We start from the raw sequence: 23469 nt of genomic DNA, 5'->3' as shown, positions 1-23469 counted from the left end.
TTCCTCCAAACATAACGATGGTCATCATGGCCAAACAGTTCTATTTTTGTTTCATCAGACCAGAGGACATTTCTCCAAAAAGTATGATCTTTGTCCCCATGTGCAGTTACAAACCGTAGTCTGGCTTTTTTATGGCAGTTTTGGAGCAGTGGCTTCTTCCTTGCTGAGCGGCCATTCAGGTTATGTCGATATAGGACTCGTTTTACTGTGGATATAGATACTTTTGTACCTGTTTCCTCCAGCAACTTCACAAGGTCCTTTGCTGCTGTTCTGCGATTGATTTGCACTTTTCGCACCAAAGTACATTAATCTCTAGGAGACAGAACGCGTCTCCTTCCTGAGCAGTATGACGGCTGCGTGGTCCCATGGTGTTTATACTTGCGTACTATTGTTTGTACAGATGAATGTGATACCTTCAGGTGTTTGGAAATTGCTCCCAAGGATGAGGTCTTGGCTGATTTCTTTTGATTTTCCCATGATGTCAAGCAAAGAGGCACTGAGTTTGAAGGTAGGTCTTGAAATACATCCACATGTACACCTCCAATTGACTCAAATGATGTCAATTAGCCTATCAGAAGCTTCTAAAGCCATGACATCATTTTCTGGAATTTTCCAAGCTGTTTAAAGGCACAGTCAACTTAGTGTATGTAAACTTCTGACGCACTGGAATTGTGATACAGTGAATTATAAGTTAAATAATCTGTCCGTAAACAATTGTTGGAAAAATTACTTGTGTCATGCACAAAGTAGATGTCCTAACCGACTTGCCAAAACTATAGTTTGTTAACAAGAAATTGGTTGAAAAACGAGTTTTAATGACTCCAACCTAAGTGTATATAAACATCCTACTTCAACTGTATTTATATCTACATGCTTTTATTAGGATTTCTGTGCAAATTATATGATTGAATGTTTCTTTAAGCCTTTTTTTAGGCACTAAACTACTTCTATATATACCTCCATAAATTGTTTTAACTGGTACCGGGCTACCTTCAGGTGAGTCTTATGAGGCTTGAGGGCGTCCTTGAGCAAAACAACCAACATGTATGTGTTCGTGAGAGACTCACCTTTCCATAGTAGTTTGTAGGCCAAACCGTTTGGACCCTACAGACGTTTTCATGAGAAGACCGATTTTCGGGATGTCTCATTGTCTGACAAAAACAGCTGTAGCTCTGCCACTTTTCACTGCAGATGCGGAAGGCCGATATCGGCGGATACGGTGGTGTCAAGTGTCAATGTGCAGCGGTAGGACGGAGTCAGGCGCAGGACACAGAACTGAGTAAACAACATACTTTACTCAAAAAATAAACAACACTAGTCTCCACGCAGGGAAAACACACCAGCTCACATAAGTCTTAGACACAAAACAAAGAACAAACACGCACAAAACCATGTGGGAACCAGAGGGTTAGATAGGGAAATAATATAATGTAATGGGAACCATGTGTGTACAATCAAGACAAAACAAATGGAAAAAGAAACGTAGATCGGTGGCAGCTAGAAAGCCGGTGACGACGACCGCCGAACGCCGCCTGAACAAGAAGAGGCACCAACTTCGGCGGAAGTCGTGACAGGTGGATTGAAACGCAACCTTTGCAAAAATCAGATACACTACAGTGCATTAAGAAAGTATTCAGACCCCTTGACTTTTTCCACATTTTGTTATGTTACAGCCTTATTCTAAAATGGATTATATTAATTTCTTCCTCATCAATCTACACACAATACCCCATAATGACGAAGCGAAAACAGGTTGTTAGACATTTTTGCAAATGTATTACAAATAAAAACAGAAATACCTTATTTACATAAGTATTCAAACCCTTTGCTATGAGACTCCAAATTGAGCTCAGGTGCATCCTGTTTCCATTGATCATCCTTGAGATGTTTCTACAACTCTACCTGTGGTAAATTCAATTGATTGGACATTACATTTTTTACATTTTAGTCATTTAGAAGACGCTCTTATCCAGAGCGACTTACAGGAGCAATTAGGGTTAAGTGCCTTGCTCAAGGGCACATCGACAGATTTTTCACCTAGTCGGCTCGGGGATTAGAACCAGCGACCTTTCGGTTACTGGAACAACGCTCTTAACCACTAAGCTACCTGCCGCCCCAGGCACACACCTGTCTATATAAGGTCCCACAGTTGACAGTGCATGTCAGAGCAAAAACCAAACCATGAAGTCGAAGGAATTATCCGTAGAGCTCCGAGACACAGATCTGGGGAAGTGTACCAAAACATTTCTGCAGCATTGAAGGTCCCCAAGAACATAGTGGCCTCCATCATTCTTAAATGGAAGAAGTTTGGAACCACCAATACTCTTCCTAGAGCTGGCCGCCCGGACAAACTGAGCAAAAAACCTGGCACCATCCCAAGGTGAAGCATGTCGCTCAGGACCTCAGACTGGGGCGAAGGTTCACCTTCCAACAGAACAACAACCCTAAGCACACAGCCAAGACAACACAGGAGTGGCTTTGGGACAAGTCTCTGAATGTCCTTGAGTGGCCCAGCCAGAGCCCAGACTTGAACCCGATCTAACATCTCTGGAGAGACCTGAAAATAGCTGTGTAGCGACGCTCCCCATCCAACCTGAAGGAGCTTGAGAGATCTGCAAAAAATAATGGGAGAAACTCCCCAAATACAGATGTTCCAAGCTTGTAGAGTCATACCCAAGAAGACTCGAGGCTATAATTACTACCAAAGGTGCTTCAACAAAGTACTGAGTAAAGGGTTTGTATACTTATGTAAATAAGGTATTTCTGTTTTTGTATAAAACTTTTTTTTCACTTTGTCATTATGGAGTATTGTGTGTAGATTGATGAGGAAAATGTTTATTTAATCCATTTTAGAACAAAAGTATATGGACACCCTTTCAAATTAGTGGATTTCACTATTTCAGACACACCCATTGCTGACAGGTGTATAAAATCGAGCACACAACCATGCAATCTCCATAGACAAACATTGCCAGTAGAATAGCCTTACTGAAGAGCTCAGTGACTTTCAACGTGGCACCGTCATAGGATGCCACCTTTCCAACAAGTCAGTTCGTAAAATTTCCGCCCTGCTAGAGTCCCCGGTCAACTGTAAGTGCTGTTATTGTGAAGTGGAAACGTCTAGGAGCAACAACGGCTCAGCCTCGAAGTGGTAGGCCACACAAACACAGAATGGGACCGCCGAGTGCTGAAGCATGTAGTGCGTTCAAATATTTTGTCCTCGGTTGCAACACTCACTACCGAGTTCCAAACTGCCTCTTGAAGCAACATCAGCACAATAACTGTTCGTCGGGAGCTTCATGAAATGGGTTTCCATGGCCGAGCAAGCCTAAGATCGCCGTGTGCAATTCCAAACGTCGGCTGAAGTGGTGTAAAGCTCGCCCCCATTGGACTCCGGAGCAGTGGAAACACGTTCTTTGGAGTGATGAATCACGCTTCACCATCTGGCAGTCCGACGGACGAATCTGGGTTTGGCAGATGCCAGGAGAACGCTACCTGCCACAATGCATAGTGCCAAGTGTAAAGTTTGGTGGAGGAGGAATAATGGTCTGGGGCTGTTTTTCATGGTTCGGTCTAGGCCCCTTAGTTCCAATGAAGGGAAATCGTAAAGCTACAGCATACAATGAAATCAAATCACATTGTATTTGTCACATGCGCCGAATACAACAGGTGTATACCTTACAGTGAAATGCTTACTTACAAGCCCTTAACCAACAATGCAGTTTTAAGAAAAATAAGTGTTAAGTAAAAAATAAATAAATAAAAAACAAATAATACAAAATAATTAATGAACAGTAGTAAAATAAAGTTTTGAGAATGACACAAATACTAATTTTCACAAAGTCTGCTGCCTCAGATTTGATGATGGCAATTTGCATATACTCCAGAATGTCATGAAGAGTGATCAGATGAATTGCAATTAATTGCAAAGTCCCTCTTTGCCATGAAAATTAACTTAATAATTTCAACTGCATTTCAGCCCTGCCACAAAAGGACCAGCTGCCATCATGTCAGTGATTCTCTCGTTAACACAGGCAAGAGTGTTGATGAGAACAAGGCTGGAGATCACTCTGACATGCTGATTGAGTTAGAATAACAGACTTGAAGCTTTAAAAGGAGGGTGGTGCTTGAAATCATTGTTCTTCTTCTGTTAACCATGATTACCTGCAAGGAAACATGTGCCGTCATCATTGCTTTGAACAAAAAGGGCTTCACAGGCAAGGATATTGCTGCTAGTAAGATTGCACCAAAATCAACCATTTATCGGATCATCAAGAACTTCAAGGAGAGAGGTTCAATTGTTGAAGAAAGTTACATTGTTGAAGAAAGTCCAGCAAGCGCCAGGACCGTCTCCTAAAGTTGATTCAGCTGCAGGATCGGGGCACCACCAGTGCAGAGCTTGCTCGGGAATGGCAGCAGGCAGGTGTGAGTGTATCTGCACGCACAGTGAGGCAAAGACTTTTGGAGGATGGCCTGGTGTCAAGAAGGGCAGCATAGAAGCCACTTCTCTCCAGGAAAAACATCAGGGACAGACTGATATTCTGCAAAAGGTACAGGGATTGGACTGCTGAGGACTGGGGTAAAGTCATTTTCTCTGATGAATCCCCTTTCCGATTGTTTGGGGCATCCGGAAAACACCTTGTCCGGAGAAGACAAGGTGAGCGCTACCATCAGTTCTGTGTCATGCCAACAGTAAGGCATCCTGAGACCATTCTTGTGTGGGGTTGATTCTCAGCCAAGGGAGTGGGCTCACTCACAATTTTGCCTAAGAACACAGCCATGAAGAAAGAATGGTACCAACACATCCTCCGAGAGCAACGTCTCCCAACCATCCAAGAACGACCAATGCCTTTTCCAGCATGATGGAGCACCTTGCCATAAGGCAAAAGTGATAACTAAGTGGCTTGGGGAACAAAACATCGACATTTTGGGTCCATGGCCAGAAAACTCCCCAGACCTTAATCCTATTGAGAACTTGTGGTCGATCCTCAAGAGGCGGGTGGACAAACAAAAACCCACAAATTCTGACAAACTCAAAGCATTGATTATGCAAGAATGGGCTGTCATCAGTCAGGATGCAGACCATAAGTTAATTGACAGCATGCCAGGGCAGATTGCAGAGGTCTTGAAAAAGAAGGGTCAACACTGCAAATATTGACTCTTTGCATAAACTTAATGTAATTGTCAATAAAAGCCTTTGACACTTATGGAATGCTTGTAATTATACTTCAGTATACCATAGTAACATCTGACAAAAATATCTCATAACACTGAAGCAGCGAACTTTGTGAAGACCAATACTTGTGTCATTCTCAAAACTTTTCACCACGACTGTACAGGGGGTCCCGGTACAGAGTCAATGTGCGGGGGCACAGGTTAGTCGAGGTAATTGAGGTAATATGTACATGTAGTTAGAGGTAAAGTGACTATGCATAGATAATAAACAGAGAGTAGCAGCAGCGTAAAGGGGGGGGGTGACAATGCAAATAGTCCGGGTAGCCAATTGATTAGCTGTTCAGGAGTCTTATGGCTTATGGGTAGAAGATGTTAAGAAGCCTTTTGGACCTAGACTTGGTGCTCCGGTACCGCTTGCCGTGCGGCAGCAGAGAGAACAGTCTATGACTAGGGTGGCTGGAGTCTTTGACAATTTTTAGGGCCTTCCTCTGACACCGCCTGGTATAGAGGTCCTGGATGTCTAAAATCATCTCCTTTGTCTTGGTCACGTTGAGGGAGAGGTTGTTATCCTGGCACCACACGGCCAGGTCTCTGACCTCCCTATAGGCTGTCTCATCGTTGTTGGTGATCAGGCCTACCTCTGTTGTGTCATCCGGAAACTTAATGATGGTGTTGGAGTCGTGCCTGGCCATGCAGTCATGGGTGAACAGGGAGTACAAGAGGGGACTGAGCACGCACCCCTGAGGGGCCCCCGTGTGGAGGATCAGTGTGGCAGATGTGTTTTTACTTACCCTTACAACCTGGGGGCGTTCTGTTAGTCCCAGGGTCCTTAGCTTAGTGATGTGATTTGAGGGGACTATGGTGTTGAACGCTGAGCTGCAGTCAATGAATAGAATTCTCACGTAGGTGTTCCTTTTGTCCAGGTGGGAAAGGGCAGTGTGGAGTGCAATAGAGATTGCATCATCTGTGGATCTGTTGGGGCGGTATGCAAATTGGAGTGGGTCTAGGGTTTCTGGGATAATGGTGTTGATGTGAGCCAACACCAGCCTTTCAAAGCACTTTGTGGCTACAGACGTGAGTGCTACGGGTCGTTAGTCATTTAGGCAGGTTACGTTAATGTTCTTGGGCACAGGGACTATGGTGGTCTGCTTGAAACATGTTGGTATTACAGACTCAGTCAGGGACAGGTTGAAAAAGTCTGTGAGGACACTTCCCAGTTGGTCAGCGCATGCTCGGAGTACACGTCCTGGTAATCCGTCTGGCCCTGCGGCCTTGTGAATGTTGACCTGTTTAAAAGGTCTTACATTGGCTATGGAGAGCGTGATCACACAGTCGTCCAGAACAGCTGATGCTCTCATGCATGCTTCAGTGTTGCTTGCCTCGAAGCGAGAATAGAAGTCATTTAGCTCGTATATTAGGCTTGTGTCACTGGGCAGCTCGCGGCTGTGCTTCCCTTTGTAGTCTGTAATAGTTTGCAAGCCCTGCCACATCTGAAGAGCTTCAGAGCCGGTGTAGTAGGGTTCAATCTTAGTCCTGTATTAACGCTTTGCCTGTTTGATGGTTCGTCGGAGGGCATAACGGGATTTCTTATAAGCGTCCGGATTATTTTCCCGCTCCTTGAAAGCGTCAGCTCTACCCTTTAGCTCAGTGCGGATGTTGCCTGTAATCCATGGCTTCTGGTTGGGGTATGTCCAGTGGCTTGCGAAAGTATTCACCTCCCTTGGCATTTTTCCTATTTTGTTGCTTACAACCTGGAATTAAAATGGAATCTTTGGGGGGTTTGTATCAATAGTTTTTTTTTGTGAAACAAACAAAAAATAAGACAAAGTCAATACTTTGTAGAGCCACATTTTGCAGCAGTTACAGCTGCAAGTCTCTTGGGGTATGTCTCTATAAGCTTGGCACATCTAGCCACTGGGATTTTTGCCCATTCTTCAAGGCAAAACTGCTCCAGCTCCTTCAAGTTGGATGGGTTCTGCTGGTGTACAGCAATCTTTAAGTCATACCACAGATTCTCAACTGGATTGAGGTCTGGGCTTTGACTAGGCCATTCCAAGACATTTAAATGTTTCCCATTTAACCACTCAAGTGTTGCTTTAGCAGTATGCTTAGGGTCAATGTCCTGCTGGAAGGTGATCATCCGTCCCAGTCTCAAATCTCTGGAAGACTGAAACAGGTTTCCCTCAAGAATTTCCCTGTATTTAGTGCCATCCATCATTCCTTTAATTCTGACCAGTTTCCCAGTCCCTGCCGATGAAAAACATCCCCACAGCATGATGCTACCACCACCATGCTTCACTGTGGGGATGGTGTTCTCGGGGTGATGAGAGGTGTTGGGTTTGCGCCAAACATAAAATGTTCCTTGATGGCCAAAAAGCTCAATTTTAGTCTCATCTGACCAGAGTACCTTCTTCCATATGTTTGGGGAGTCTCCCACATGCCTTTTGGCAAATACCAAACGTGTTTGCTTATTTCTTTCTTTAAGCAATGGCTTTTTTCTGGCCACTCTTCCGTAAAGCCCAGCTCTGTGGCGTGTATGCCTTAAAGTGGTCCTATGGACAGATACTCCAATCTCCGCTGTGGAGCTTTGCAGCTCTTTCAGGGTTATCTTTGGTCTCTTTGGTGCCTCTGATTAATGCACTCCTTGCCTGATCCGTGAGTTTTGGTGGGCGGCCCTCTCTCTTGGCAGGTTTGTTGTGGTGCTATATTCTTTCCATTTTTTAATATTGTATTTAATGGTGCTCCGTGGGATGTTCAAAGTTTCAGATCTTTTTTTATAACCCAACCCTGATCTGTACTTCTCCACAACTTTGTCCCTGACCTGTTTGGAGAGCTCCTTGGTCTTCATGGTGCTGCTTGCTTGGTGGTGCCCCTTGCTTAGTGGTGTTGCAGACTCCAGGGGCCTTTCAGAACAGGTGTATATATACTGAGATCATGTGACAGATCATCTGACACAGATTGCACACAGGTGGACTTTATTTCACTAATTATGTGACTTCTGAAGGTAATTGGTTGCACTAGATCTTATTTAGGGGCTTCATATCAAAGGGGGTGAATACATATGGACGTACCACTTTTCAGTTATTTATTTTGTATAATTCTTTGAAACAAGTTGTTTTTTCATTTCACTTCACCAATTTGGACTATTTTGTGTATGTCCATTACATAAAATCCAAATAAAAATCCATTTAAATTACAGATTGTAATGCAACAAAACAGGAAAAACGGCAAGGGGGATGAATACTTTTGCAAGGCACTGTACGTACGGTCACTGTGGGGACGACATCATCGATTCACTTATTGATGAAGCCAGTGACTGATGTGGTGTACTCCTCAATGCCATCGAAAGAATCCTGGAACATATTCCAGTCTGTGCTAGCAAATCAGTCCTGTAGCTTAGCATCTGCGTCATCTGACCACTTCTTTATTGACCGAGTCACTGGTGCTTCCTGCTTGAGTTTCTGCTTGTGATCAGGAATCAGGAGGATACAGTTATGGTCAGATTTGCCAAATGGAGGGCAAGGGAGAGCTTTGTACACATCTCTGTGTGTGGAGTAAAGGTGGTCTAGATATTTTTTTTCCTCTGGTTGCTCATTTAACATGCTGGTAGAAATGAGGTAAAACGTATTTAAAGTTTCCCTGCATTAAAGTCCCCGGCCACTAGGAGCGTCGCCTCTGGATGAGCATTTTCCTGTTTGCTTATGGTCTTATACAACTCATTGAGTGCGGTCTTAGTGCCAGCATCGGTTTGTAATGGTAAATAGACAGCTACAAAAAATATAGATGAAAACACTCTTTGTAAATAGTGCACTACAGCTTATCATGAGATACTGTACCTCAGGCGAGCAAAACCTTGAGGCTTCCTTAATATTAGATTTCGTACACCAGCTGTTGTTTACAAATATACACAGACAGCCACCCCTTGTCTTACCGGAGGCAGCTGTTCTATCTTGCCGATGCAGCGTACATCTTGCCAGCTGTATGTTATTCATGTCGTCGTTCAGCCACGACTCGGTGAAACATAAGATATTACCGTTTTTAATGTCCCGTTGGTAGGATATTCGTGATCGTAGTTTGTCTATTTTGTTATCCATTGATTGTACGTTGGCTAATAGGACTGATGGTAGAGGCAGACTACCCACTCGCCGTCGGATCCTTACAAGGCACCCCGACTTACGTCCCCGATATCTCTGTCTCTTTCTCATGCGAATGACGGGGATTTTGGTGTCTGAAGAAAATCATTTGAGTCCGACTCGTTAAAGAAAAAGTATTCGTCCAGTACGAGGTGAGTAATCGCTGTCCTGATATCCAGAAGCTCTTTTCGGTCATAAGAGACAGTGGCAGAAACATTATCAACAAAATAAGTTACAAATAACGCGAAAAAACACACACAATAGCACAATTGGTTAGGAGCCCGTAAAACGGCAGCCATCTCCTTGCGGCGCCATTTAACTAGACATTTCTGTGCTTCCAACTTTATGGCAACAGTTTGGGGAAGGCCCTTTCCTGTTTCAGCATGACAATGCCCCCCTGCACAAAGTGAGGTCCATACAGAAATGGTTTGTCGAGATCGGTGTGGAAGAACTTGACTGGCCTGCACAAAGCCCTGACCTCAACCCCATCGAACACCTTTGGGCTGAATTGGAATGCCGACTGTGAGCCAAGCTTAATTGCCCAACATCAGTACAGCACAGTACAGTAGAGTAGAGCTCAGTATAGTATGGTAAAGTAGAGTACAGTAGAATATACTTCAGTACAGTAGAGTACATAATAATACAGTACATTATACTGTACTCAACTCGTGTGCTCTACTGTACTGAACTATGCTTTTTTTTACTGTACTGTACTCTACTGCACTGTACTGAGCCGTCCAAACTTGTGAAACATAGACGTCTAAAATCGGTGGACTTTGAAGTCAAAGCCAGTCCGGATCGTCTGTGGACATTGAAATCATGGCCAGGGCGAAATGAACACATTTCAACTACTTTTCAACGTCCATGGACGTCCGGTGTCGGTCGGTGCTCAGTGGGTAAGGATACTGGTTACAGTAAATGGAAAGAGAGGGGGCTCATGGGTAGGTGTCAGTAAGAACCGGGAGAGGTGACATTCCCTAGAGAGAGAGAAGAGAGAGAGAGAGAGAGAGTGAGAGAGAGGCAGAGAGAGAGAGGGGGGAGAGAGGGAGGGAGGGGTTGTCCAGACTCTTTTCACACTTGCTTTGACCACCAGACAGCAGAAAGTAAAGAAAACAGTTATGAGCTGAACATAACAGAATGCCAGTAGAAGGGAGGACTGAGCAGGTGACGTTGTGTAGCCATATCTCTAAATCACGTTGTTGTTACGCCTCCTTTGGAGGTCTGGAGAATTTTGTATTAGTTGAAACGGCTAGAATGGTCCAATGGCTTCAAGCGACTCCATTTTATTGGATGTTACATTTCAAGAACCCTCCCCCACAATGCCTTTAGAAGGGGTGCTACATGTTATGTTTGTCACTGTTTTCCGACTAGGTAGGACACATTTTGCAGAGCGCTGTCGTGTATTCTAGTTTGCAACATTGCAGAACATTTTAGAAAAACTGGAGGAGAATCTGAATTGTGCCAAAAGTGTGCTCTATACACAAAATTGAGTCGATGAAGGCATTACAACTCCTCTGCTTGAACACTCTACAATAAAAAGACACGTTATGGTGTGTCTTCCTACCGGCTATAGTAAAAGTTGAGTGAATTAAGTGTGGCCGACAGTCTGTGATTTATTGAAAGTGAAGAAATCGATGGTAATAGTAGTTTCCCCTCCACAAACACGGCATACATAAAAATATTTTGATGGGGTTTTTAAATAGGCAATTTCCCGGCCATCTTCACACAATGTCGTTCCTATGGCACTAATCTGGTGGTCAACTTTGAGCTCCTCCCAAGCAAGGCATTTGTTTGGTTTGACGTGTTGCGAAGCGTCTCTGATTTCCACCAGGTTTCCACCCCTTTGTAGCTACTTTCTGCCATTGACTTCACCAGGCTTTCCGATTAGGGAAGCCTGGTTCTCGACGAGGCTACAGGTGACCCAACTGTGGTTTGTGACTACTATGATTTCCCATTGTAACCAATTTAATTGCAGTAATTCCGTTACTGATTCTTCGGTAATTCTGTTACTGATTTGGTTACAGAATTTCATGTTTTAATCACTTAATAATTCATAAACCAAATAGATATCAATAAAAACACTACAACTAATTTGTAGGACTACCTTTACTTGTTACTTCTGTGAACTTTCATTATCCTCTCTCCTCATGAGGGACAGAATTTAGAAAATATATATTTTTTAATGGGTTTTTGGTAACGTAATTACAAGGCACAGGGCAATGTTTCCTAGACTTCCAGAAGGCAAATAATTTATCCAAAATTAAATATACACACAATGGACAGTTTATTATGCACACCCATCTAGTACTGGGTCAGACCCCCCTTTGCCCTTTCAGACCAGCCTGAATTCTACGGGGCATTCTACAAGGTGTCAGAAACATTCTACAGGGATATTAGTCCATGCTGATGCAATGGCATCACGCAGTTGCTGCAGATTGAGCGCTGGTACAGTCATGCTGCGAACAGCCCATTCCATCTCATCCCAATGATGCTCTATTGGGTTGAGGGCTGGGAACTGCGCAGACCACTCAAGTAAACTGAACTCGCATGTTACATGCAATGTTTTTCCACTCCTCAATTGTCCAGTGTTGGTGATCGCGTGCCCACTGAAGCCACTTCTTCTTGTTTTTAGCTGATAGGAGTGGAACCTGGTGTGGTCATCTGCTGCAATAGCCCATACATGACAAGGATCGACGAGTTGTGCGTTCCGAGATGCCGTTCTGCACACCACTGTTGTACTGTGCTGTTATTTTTCTGTTTGTGGCCCGCCAGTTAGCTTGCACGATTCTTGCCATTCTCCTTCGACCTCACTCATCAACGAGCTGTTTTCGCCCACAGGACTGCCACTGACTGGATGTATTTTGTTTGTCGCACCATTCTCGGTAAACCCTAGACACCGTCATGCGTGAAAAGCCCAGGTGGGCGGCCGTTTCTGAGATACTGGATCCAGCGTGCCTGGCACCGATGATCAGACCACGCTCAAAGTCGCTTAGGTCACTCGTTTTGCCCATTGTAACGTTCAATCGAACAGTAACTGAATGCCTCGATGCCTGTCTGCATGCTTTAATAGCAGGCCATGAGACTCACTGTCTGTAGGAGCGATCCATTTTCGTGAACGGGATGGTGTACCTAATAAACTGGCCGGGGAGTGTAAGCGTTGATATTAGTTGGCAGGGGTCTTTACTTCAACATTATGTATTTCTAATACCTTCTAAGACTTTTTCTGGTAGATGTTTTCTAAGAGCCCTTTTCCATCTGTTTGACCTGAAATCAAAGCCTTTGCTTATTCCTAATTTATGGGATGGAAAATGGTTGAAAAATGTATATATGCCTTAATTTCTCAAAAATATAGTCTCTTAGCTTTCATTTGACACCCAATTTTACATGCTCCTATGAACTTCACGTTGGTGTTCATGGGTCCTTTTACATGGAAACAGAGAGGAAGCGAGAGGTTTTACTACATCCAGAATCTGTCCACGAAAATAAGCCCATGAAGCGAATAATTGTTGTATGGAGGTCAATGAGAAGTGTCGAATTTGGTCAACAAAAAATGTAATTGCTAATTTGCTACGTGAGGCTTATTTGATTGAATAGAAGATTCGTACTGGTTAGGTTGTTACGAATTCACTGACATAAGTGGACACACATGGCATTTTCGGAAACTTTAAACGACTTTATATCGGAGTTGTGGATGTTGTCATAGATATAGAGGATTCATCATGGATATAACCCATTTTAGCATGGACATTGCTATTTAGGGCTTCCACCAGTTTAAAGTAGTCAACTGGGTGGGAACTCCTATTTACATTGAAGTCATTTAGCAGACGCTCTTATCCAGAGCGACTTACAAATTGGAATCCTATGAATTGGAAGCAATCAGCCAATGATGAAGAAGACAATTGACTACTTTAAAATGGAGATAGCCTCAATGGCTTTGCCCATGCTGTCACAGACGCTATAATGGCACAGATACAAAGAGTCCTCTTTCTATCAATTCAGTTCAATTCAAGGGGCTTTATTGGCATGGGAAACAATTGTTTACATTGCCAAAACAAGTGAATTGGATAAACAAAGTGAAATAAACAATAAAAAGTGAACAGTAAATATTACACTCACACAAGTTCCAAAAGAATAAAGACGTTTCAAATGTCATATTATGTCTATATACAGTGTTATAGTGATATGCAAATAGTTAAAGTACAAAATAGAAAATAAATAAACATAAATATGGGTTGTATTTACAATGGTGTTTGATCTTCACTGGTTGCCCTTTTCTTGTGGCAACAGGTCACAAATCTTGCTGCTGTGATTGCACCTTGTGGTATTTCACCCAATAGATATGGGAGTTTATCAAAATTGGATTTTTATTCGAATTCCTTGTGGGTCTGTGTAATCTGAGGGAAATATGTGTCTCTAATATGGTCATACATTTGGCAGGAGGTTAGGAAGTGCAGCTCAGTTTCCACCTCATTTTGTGGGCAGTGTGCACATAGCCTGTCTTCTCTTGACAGCCAGGTCTGCCTACGGCCTGTTGTTTGCACCCATATGTGCCCTCTCATTAGCTAGAATGGTCCCACCTGATCTTGCCTTCTCTCGCCTGCCTTCCATCTTTGAGGACATGTATTGCCATTGTTAGAGCGGTCAATTGAATATCTTGACAATATAATAGACCATCTTTGATGAAAATACCCATTGGCAGTTCAAAGGTGCTAAAAACAACCTCTCACCTTACATGGCTCTCAAACATTCTGAACACCTGTTTTATACTGTGGCTTAAGCAATTAACTAATCAGGTAGACCTGTGAAGTGACCTGTGATGCAAAACTGAGCCAATACCAATTATGACAAGATAAAATATATATTTGAAAAGTTATGGAGATAAAATGCAGATTAATTAATCAATACAAAACATGTAAACACACTTGCTTTTCATAAATCACTTGCATATTTTAAAAGAGTCCAATGTCTCTAGTGAAGAAGCCTCTCCTTCACAGATATGACCATGGCCCCACACTCCAGAGTGAATCTAGATCGAATAAGACAGTTTGTTCTCTGGCTGGCAACCAAGGGAGAAAAATGGACGGAAATAGAAACAGTGTCAGGAATAAGCGGTGTGCTTCTGGACGGGCCTGTTGAATTCAATTCCCCTCCAATATTTACTTTGAACTGGTAAAGCAGGACATGTAGTTATAAGACTGAAATAGACAAAAAGAAAATGCCTGGTGCAAAGAAATAGAGGTTCACAGAGAAATCTTTAGTTGTGTGACTTTGACAGGCATGGTGGTATTGAAAGCTGACCAGGCTAGCTGCTGGGACACAAGCTGGTAGGTTCAGACGCTGCTATACCTTTCAATGTCCATCAAACACTCTACAGGAATACAACCTCTCTGCTCTTCAGAAAGTCCGAAAACTGTAGAAGCCTGACTTGATTTCACTGGGCGTGTTACCTTGGTGTTCTACCTTGTCCCAGACCTGCTGTTATGTTCATTTTGAAACTTTCATTGACTGACTATGAAAAGCCAACTGACATTGACTCCTGAGGTGCTGAACTGTTGCCCCCTTTACAGCCTCCATGGTTATTATTTGACCCTGCATCTATGAATGTCTGAAGTCTTGAAAGCCACATGTACTCTTAAATCTCCACCGGTAACAGCCAGAAGAGGACTGGCCACCCATCGGCGCCTGGTTCCTCTCTAGGTTTCTTCCTAGGTTCCTGCCTTCTAGGGAGTTCTTTTACTAGCCATTGTGCTTCTGGAACTGTATTTCCTGCTCTTTTGGGTTTTAAGCTGGATAACTGTAAAGCACTTTCTGACAACTGCTGATGTAAAATGGGCTTCATATAATACATTTGATTGATTGATTGAGTGGCAAAAGTGTTTATGCCATTCTCAACTGATTAAAGAAATCCAACAGATAGGCGAGAGGGAACAGATCAGAGATTCACTGCTGCTGAATCCATTCATCATATCTGCCACTGCTAGGCTACTTGGTGGTTGTTTCTAATTGATTTGACTAATCAAGAGCATGGTACATTAGGCTTTAATTAAAATTGACATGACACGATTACACTTTTTAATGATTTTCATTAATTAATGTTGTTATATAGATATCTGCGAACATATTACTAACTTTGATATTGGCTTACATGAAACTATTGATCACTCTTGTATTAACAATTAATAATATTTTGGGTGGATTTTTCGTATTTTATTCATCTTGTTTGTTAGGCCCTGTGGCTCTGATGGACAAGTATCTACTTGACTCCTGATATACTGTATCCAACCGCTCAGGACTGCCCTGAATGTGTGCTCTCAATTAGAGCATTCAGATATCCGGTGGAAGTAAATAGTGTGTATATCTCCTGAACTGCACAGCACTCAAGGGCAAGGCCCATGCACTAAACCAGGATTGGCCAACCATGTGCAGTTTTTTTTTCTCCCGCTCTGCTCTAACGTCTAGCCTTCCTGCTCTAACACAACTACTCACAGCTGCCATTATGTTTCTGATAATGTCAATTCGAATGCATCAATAGTAGGCCTACAGTAGTTTTGTTCACACTTTCAATCCCCACAGACAACCAATAGGGCTGGGCCTACAGTAAACTGGCGCGAGCTTCTGCAACAAAGTAAGACCAAGAAAGAATGTACCCATGAAACATTGACACATCAGTTGCTGTTTTGCGGTTATATTGTAAAACTTGGCAGGTGCATATTAGTCACGTGGCTGCATTACAATAACACATGCATGCCACCTATTTAGTTGACTTTCCAGTGTGCGCCCTTTGCTGAGTTTATAATCCTGTCGGATTTCATTCTTAATCCTATTTCTATCAACAGGCAACGAGCAAAAACAATGCAAACGATTCATAGTTGGCCGCGCGTGCATCCACATACCTTGAATTCTCGACTGTGTTGTGGGGTGTACTCGAACGTCCACAGAGCACGGACGAGACCAGAAAGTTGCTCCGTGACTTCACCCGACTCCTGCTGGTGTCCCTTTCTTTGGATACAGACACCGTTTATTGACTTCGGTTTATTCGATTCAGTCGATTTGTCATTGGTGCTGTGACTGCTGTCCTCTCCACGGTATTGTTCCAATGCTAGATATTCAGCAAAGAGCTCAGTGTTGCTCAGACACTGCAAGATAGCGTTCATGAAACAGGTGTTGCCATGGTTCTTGAGTCCGGCAACTCCGGGGACCTTGTCCCCAAATAGGAACCCGCCACAGTCACTGTCGTCGGAGGGGACAGAGCCGCCTGTGGTGGCCGGGATGAAACTTGCATCGTCCTTCTCTTCATCTTCATGCTCCTCGGTGCCGAAATGGGACAGAGTCGACAGAGTCCTGAGAACTCTGTTCATAAAGCTCCCCACAGAGCGCACAGAGCCCCTTCGGAAGAGCTTCTTGCCGAAGGATTTCTTATCTTTAGTGGTAGCTTTCGACATGGTTGAAGGGCTGGGGTTTCTCAATATTTAAATCTTATTAGAGAGAGAGAGAGAGAGAGAGAGAGAGAGCGAGCATCTGGACAATAATTGGATCAGTCTGTCGATTCCAATGACACAAGCCAAACACAGTGATAATTGATGTTCCTCACTGATGATGACAGTAGGCTATAAAACATTATTATTATTTTGGAGGATTTGGGGGTCTTATCACCAGTAGCCTATAGCCTAAAACAAAAGACCCATGACATGTCTCTTTTCATCTCACTTTAAACACTGCGTCGGATTGCATACATATTCTCTATGGGAAGATGCTATCATGCCAAATGCCACTTTAAATAAAGGTAGCCTAGAGGGTCTCCACGCGTGAGTTAATTTTCATAATCTCGTAGGCTATCAATTTAGTGCCATGCCATGCAGGTGTAACATTTAGGATGCCCAAAATGATGCGCGTTCATTAGAGCATCAGCGGGTCATTATACTCGAACATCGACAGCAATAAATCAACCCATTAATTGGGACTACAGTGTACCGAGCGGTGCTCCTCATGTTTTATTAAATAAACGGCAGCTCCACCAATATAGCCTAATCCTATTCTCTTCAGAGAAAAAAAGATTCCACGATATTGCCCGAAACTGCTGTTTATAGACCCGTGGATGTCCTCACTAAATCGCCCATACCGTTGAAGCGTTTACAGAAGCTCTCTCAAACTGAGAAGCCCCCAGAAAGAAGCCCGAAGGGAAGTATAGTCCACCGCTCCCTCCATTCAGGATAATACTATCCATCGTATATACGCAGTAAATTGAACATGTTTCGATACCTCCGTCGCCAAATTTGAAGTAGTGTCTCATCCTGTGATGGTTTATTTTATTCCTAATTCTGATTCATCGCAAGGCCGCTTCTCCTGTCTTCATCATCTGGAGTCATCGATACTGCAGGCAGGCAGGGCGGTGACGACTGACGTCACTGCCAAACACAGATCCATGTTGGAGGAGAGGAGAGCAGGTAGCGGCATGTGATGCTGGCGAATTCTACTTTCTATGCCGACTGGGGTCTGTCTAACTCTGCTCTCCTGCTGTAGGACAGAATGCTCCACTAAAACTCAGACAGTCATACACAACTGGTTTAAGTGATTTTAAAAAACGCCGATTTGGAAAGATACTGAGATATTTTGGTGCCCAGAAAATTCGGATCCTTACTACAGTTAGCCTATCCTACAACTGTGTTTTCATGCATTACAGTATGTTTATTTAATAATTTTCTGAGAGGAACCTTCATACTGTAAAAAAAATAAATGGTGAACAATACTGTAAAAAAAAAAAAAAGTGAACAAGTTGCATACAAAATGGACTGTGGGAACAGCATTCTCAGTTAACCCTTTACGCTCATGGCAATTGGCCTATATATGGTTATGGTCAAACGTTTTGAGAATGACACAAGTATTGGTCTTCACAAAGTTCGCTGCTTCAGTGTTATGAGATATTTTTGTCAGATGTTACTATGGTATACTGAAGTATAATTACAAGCATTCCGTAAGTGTCAAAGGCTTTTATTGACAATTACATTCAGTTTATGCAATGAGTCAATATTTGCAGTGTTGGCACTTCTTTTTCAAGACCTCTGCAATCCGCCCTAGCATGCTGTCAATTAACATCTGGGCCACATCCTGACTAATGGCAGCCCATTCTTGCATAATCAATGCTTGGGGTTTGTCAGAATTTGTGGGGTTTTGTTTGTCCACCCACCTCTTGAGGATCGACCACAAGTTCTCAATGGGATTAAGGTCTGGGGAGTTTCCTGGCCATGGACCCAAAATGTTGATGTTTTGTTCCCCGAGCCACTTAGTTATCACTTTTGCCTTATGGCAAGGTGCTACATCATGCTGGAAAAGGCATTGGTCGTCACCAAACTGTTCTTGGATGGTTGGGAGAAGTTGCTCTCGGAGGATGTGTTGGTACCATTCTTTATTCATGGCTGTGTTCTTAGGCAAAAATGTGAGCGAGCCCACTCCCTTGGCTGAGAAGCAACCCCACACATGAATGGTCTCAGGATGCTTTACTGTTGGCATGACACAGGACTGATGGTAGCGCTCACCTTGTCTTCTCCGGACAATGTGTTTTCCGGATGCCCCAAACAATCGGAAAGGGGACTCATCAGAGAAAATGACTTTACCCCAGTCCTCAGCAGTCCAATCCCTGTACCTTTTGCAGAATATCAGTCTATCCCTGATGTTTTTCCTGGAGAGAAGTGGCTTCTTTGCTGCCCTTCTTGACACCAGGCTATCCTCCAAAAGTCTTCGCCGCACTGTGCGTGCAGATGCACTCACACCTGCCTGCTGCCATTCCTGAGCAAGCTCTGCACTGGTGGTGCCCCGATCCTGCAGCTGAATCAACTTTAGGAGACGGTCCTGGCGCTTGCTGGACTTTCTTGGGTGCCCTGACGCCTTCTTCACAACAATTGAACCTTTCTCCTTGAAGTTCTTGATGATCCGATAAATGGTTGATTTAGGTGCAATCTTACTAGCAGCATTATCCTTGCCTGTGAAGCCCTTTTTGTGCAAAGCAATGATGACGGCACGTGTTTCCTTGCAGGTAACCATGGTTAACAGAGGAAGAACAAATGATTTCAAGCACCACCCTCCTTTTAAAGCTTCCAGTCTGTTATTCGAACTCAATCAGCATGACAGAGTGATCTCCAGCCTTGTCCTCGTCAACACTCTCACCTGTGTTAATGAGAGAATCACTGACATGATGGCAGCTGGTCCTTTTGTGGCAGGGCTGAAATGCAGTGGAAATGTTTTTTGGGGATTAAGTTAATTTTCATGGCAAAGAGGGACTTTGCAATTAATTGCAATTCATCTGATCACTCTTCATGACATTCTGGAGTATATGCAAATTGCCATCATCAAAACCGAGGCAGCAGACTTTGTGAAAATTAGTATTTGTGTCATTATCAAAACTTTTGACCACAACTGTACATATGGACAACGTTATGATAGTAAATGAAAACTGAGACTAAAATAAAAAACTATTTAGTAAACTGAAATTAAATATTTGAAAAACAAACTATACTGAAACTACACTGAACAAAAATAAAACACAACATGTAAAGTTGGTCCCATGTTTATAAAACATCCCAGACATTTTCCATACACACAAAAAGCTTATTTAGCTCAAATTTTGTGCACAAATTTGTTTACATCCCTGTTAGTGAGCATTTCTCCTTTGCCAAGATAATCGATCCACCTAACAGGTGTGGCATATCAAGAAGCTGATTAAACAGCATGATCATTACACAGGTGCACCTTGTGTTGGGGACAATAAAAGGACACTAAAATGTGCAGCTTTGTCACACTACACAATGCCACGTCTCAAGTTTTGAGGGAGCGTGCAATTGGCATGCTGACTGCAGGAATGTCCACCAGAGTTGTTGTCAGAGGATTTAATGTTTATTTCTTGACTATAAACCGAGGCTTAGAGAATTTAGAGAATTTGGCAGTACATCCAACAGGCCTCACAACCACAGACCACGTGTTACCACGTCAGCCCAGGACCTCCACATCCGGATTCTTCACCTGCAGGGTCATCTGAGACCAGCCATCCGGACAGCTGATGAAACCGTGGGTTTGCACAATTGTAAAATTTCTGCGCAAACTGTCAGAAACCGTCTCAGGGAAGCTCATCTGCATGCTCGTCGTCCTCACCAGGGTCTTGACCTGACTGCAGTTCGGCGTCGTAACCGACTTCAGTGGGCAAATGCTCACATTCGATGGCCACTGGCACGCTGGAGAAGTGTGCTCTTCACGGATGAATCCCAGTTTCAACTGTACCGGGCAGATGGCAGACAGCGTGTATGGCATCGTATGGGCAAGCGGTTTGCTGATGTCAACGTTGTGAACAGAGTGCCCCATGGTGGCGGTGGGGTTATGGTATGGGCAGGCATAAGCTACGGACAACGTGCACAATTGCAATTTATTGATGGCAATTTTAATGCACAGAGATACCGTGACGAGATCCTGAGGCCCATTGTCGTGCCATTCATCCACCGCCATCACCTCATGTTTCAGAATGATAATGCACGGCGCGTGTCGCAAGAACTGTACACAATTCCTGGAAGCTGGAAATGTCCCAGTTGCCCTACATACTCACCAGACATGTCACCTATTGAGCATGTTTGGGATGCTCTGTATCGGCATGTACAACAGCATGTTCCAGTTCCCATCAATATCCAGCAACTTCACACAGCCATTGAAGAGGAGTGCGACAACATTCCCACAGGCCAATATCAACAGCCTGATAAACTCTATGCGAAGGAGATGTGTCGCGCTGCATGAGGCAAATGGTGGTCACACCAGATACTGACTCGTTTTCTGATCCACGGCCCAACTTTTTTTTAAGGCATTGGTGATGCATATCTGTATTCCCTGTCATGTGAAATCCATAGATTAGGGCCTAATGAATCTATTTCAATTGATAGATTTCCATATATGAACTGTAAATTGTTGCATGTTGCATTTATATTTTTGTTCAGTGTATTATCTTTGACTGCAAAACTAACTGGGCAGTAATCTAATAGGGTTACCGAGCTTCTGAATCTGGCGGGTACATGCTGCCAGTAGATGGTCTACAGGTCTAGCTTGTGCATCCCTATCACTAGCTATCAGTAGCTAACAGGGAAGAAATCTGAGGGCGAGTGCAGAGCGTGAGCGTGAACCAGAGGCTTGAACAATGGTGTCAGCAAAAGTTAAAGCCCTGTATGGGATTGTTTTGAGTACATTGCTGGAAAGGACAAAAGCAAATGTATTGTAGTGTCAGAAGATGGCAAAATGTGTGGAACAGAGATAAAATGGAAAACCCAACCAACCTCAAAGTTAATCTGAACAGAGCCCACAAAGAATAATACAAACAATTTCAGGATAAAGACAAGGTGAGACAGCCAACAGGTATTAGTAGCTGCACGTCAACGGCAACCAGTAGCTTCACGTCAGAACAACCAACTTTAGCAGTTTGCATGAAAAGAGCAGAAACACGACAACCTAATTCAAATGAGTTTAACAAACGAGAAGAAGCACTGGTTAATTCATTCATCCAGTTCGGCAAGTACACGAGACTGTGCGATGAGCCAGCCTTCAGAAAATTCAACCAAACTCTTGATCCCAAATGTAAAACTCCTGGCGCTGCTAGAGTAAACGAGTTGATTGCTTTGCAAATGGATACAGCAACCCAGAAAGTTAAGGAGATTCTGAGAGGCATGTAAAGTAATCCTGTGTGTTTACGGATGGATTGACTGCTTCGTTTATGGAGATATGAGCTTGGTTCTATCACCCCCTCCTCCAACAAGGCACAGCATGCGTTGCTCAACCTTCATCGGATTAAGCATCCACACACCGTAGAGGTAATTGACCACACATTGGATGCATGGGATATACCAGAGGAGAGATCCTACTCGTCATAACTGACCACAGGGTGAACATTTTCAAGGCTATCACGCTATTACAGAACAGGGAAGAGAATACCTGTGTGATCAACAACTACCAGAGCTGGCTATAGCTTTGAACGGCGTGGCAGAAATGTCTGAATCTGAGTCAGACACCGACAATGAACCTTTTAAATCCAAGTCACATTAAGATTAATTTATAATTTAAACCTAACCAAACCTATTACCTGGCCCATCAGCTTATGTATTACTCCCATGCATAAGGCTACTTTCTGTCCCTAACACAAATGAAAACTGAAACTAAATAATATAAAAACGAAATATAAATTATTTTACAAAACTCAAACTAAATAGACATTCGTAAATCAAGCCTAAAAACTAACTGAAACTAAATTTAAAATAAAAATCTAAAACCTAATAGAAATAAAAAAAAACGAATAGAAAATTGCAAAATTATAATAACCTTGGATAGGGCTCAATTTGAATGTTTCTTACAGATGAAATATGAAATGCATATGCATACCCATGGTAGCAATTGAAAGGGAACAGTTTGTAGATAATGGGAAAATGATTACAGCAAATGTGAGTATTCAACAGTTTACCTGACAAGACTGAAACCAAACATTACACTGTTGATTTTATGTGCTTTTGACATTTACTGGACATTTTGCCACATTTGTTGATAACGAAATCTGAAAATACTCTGGATACATTCAGTAACATGATAAGACTATTCCTGGAAGATGTGGTGTAGGTGCAACATGAGAAACAAATTAGACAAAACAATTACAAGGGTTTGAGCGAGAGGACTAAGCGATTTCCATTCACTTTTATGACTCAGTCTTCAGCTATAGCTGTTCCGTTGAGGAACTAGAGCAAGCGCACTTGTAGTCGTTTCGTTTGGAACACAACCCTGCATCCCCACCATCACACAATTACTATTGTTTGAGCAATACAAAAATTGTACATTATAAAACACAATCTGGGTCAGGTGGGCATGATTTGAAAGCTTGTTCTATTGCCAACATGACTAGCGAAGTTATAAAATACGATCTTACAGTGTTAGGCTTTCACAAGGCAATTCAGAGAAACTAATCGTAATTCTGCTGTGCATAGAAAGGAGGCATGAGTGCATTCAGGTGCGTGTGCCACGGCAGATTTTCTTCACAATAAACAAACATAGGCTCATTCTGTTCAGAGCAACCCAGGGTATGACACCACGTAATCTTGAAAGATGAGTGTGGAGCGATTTCAGTGCCAACAGAAATTGTATTTTTATAATTTTC

General features: G+C 43.0%; 1 protein-coding gene across 1 annotated transcript in view; it reads right to left on the bottom strand.

Moving 5' to 3' along the window:
* Nucleotides 1-17669, bottom strand: part of LOC121548104 (ubiquitin carboxyl-terminal hydrolase 31-like) — a 48195-nt gene extending 30526 nt beyond the window's left edge. The window contains exon 1 of the mRNA XM_041859485.2: nt 16202-17669. Within this exon, the coding sequence (XP_041715419.1) occupies nt 16202-16750 (549 nt within the window). The 5' untranslated portion in view covers nt 16751-17669. The remainder of the gene's footprint in view (nt 1-16201) is intronic.
* Between the last annotated feature and the right edge of the window lie 5800 nt (nt 17670-23469).

This window comes from Coregonus clupeaformis, chromosome 31 (assembly GCF_020615455.1).
Source record: "Coregonus clupeaformis isolate EN_2021a chromosome 31, ASM2061545v1, whole genome shotgun sequence".
In the NCBI taxonomy this organism is placed as follows: Eukaryota; Metazoa; Chordata; class Actinopteri; order Salmoniformes; family Salmonidae; genus Coregonus; species Coregonus clupeaformis.
This window is presented reverse-complemented; position numbering and strand designations above follow the sequence as displayed.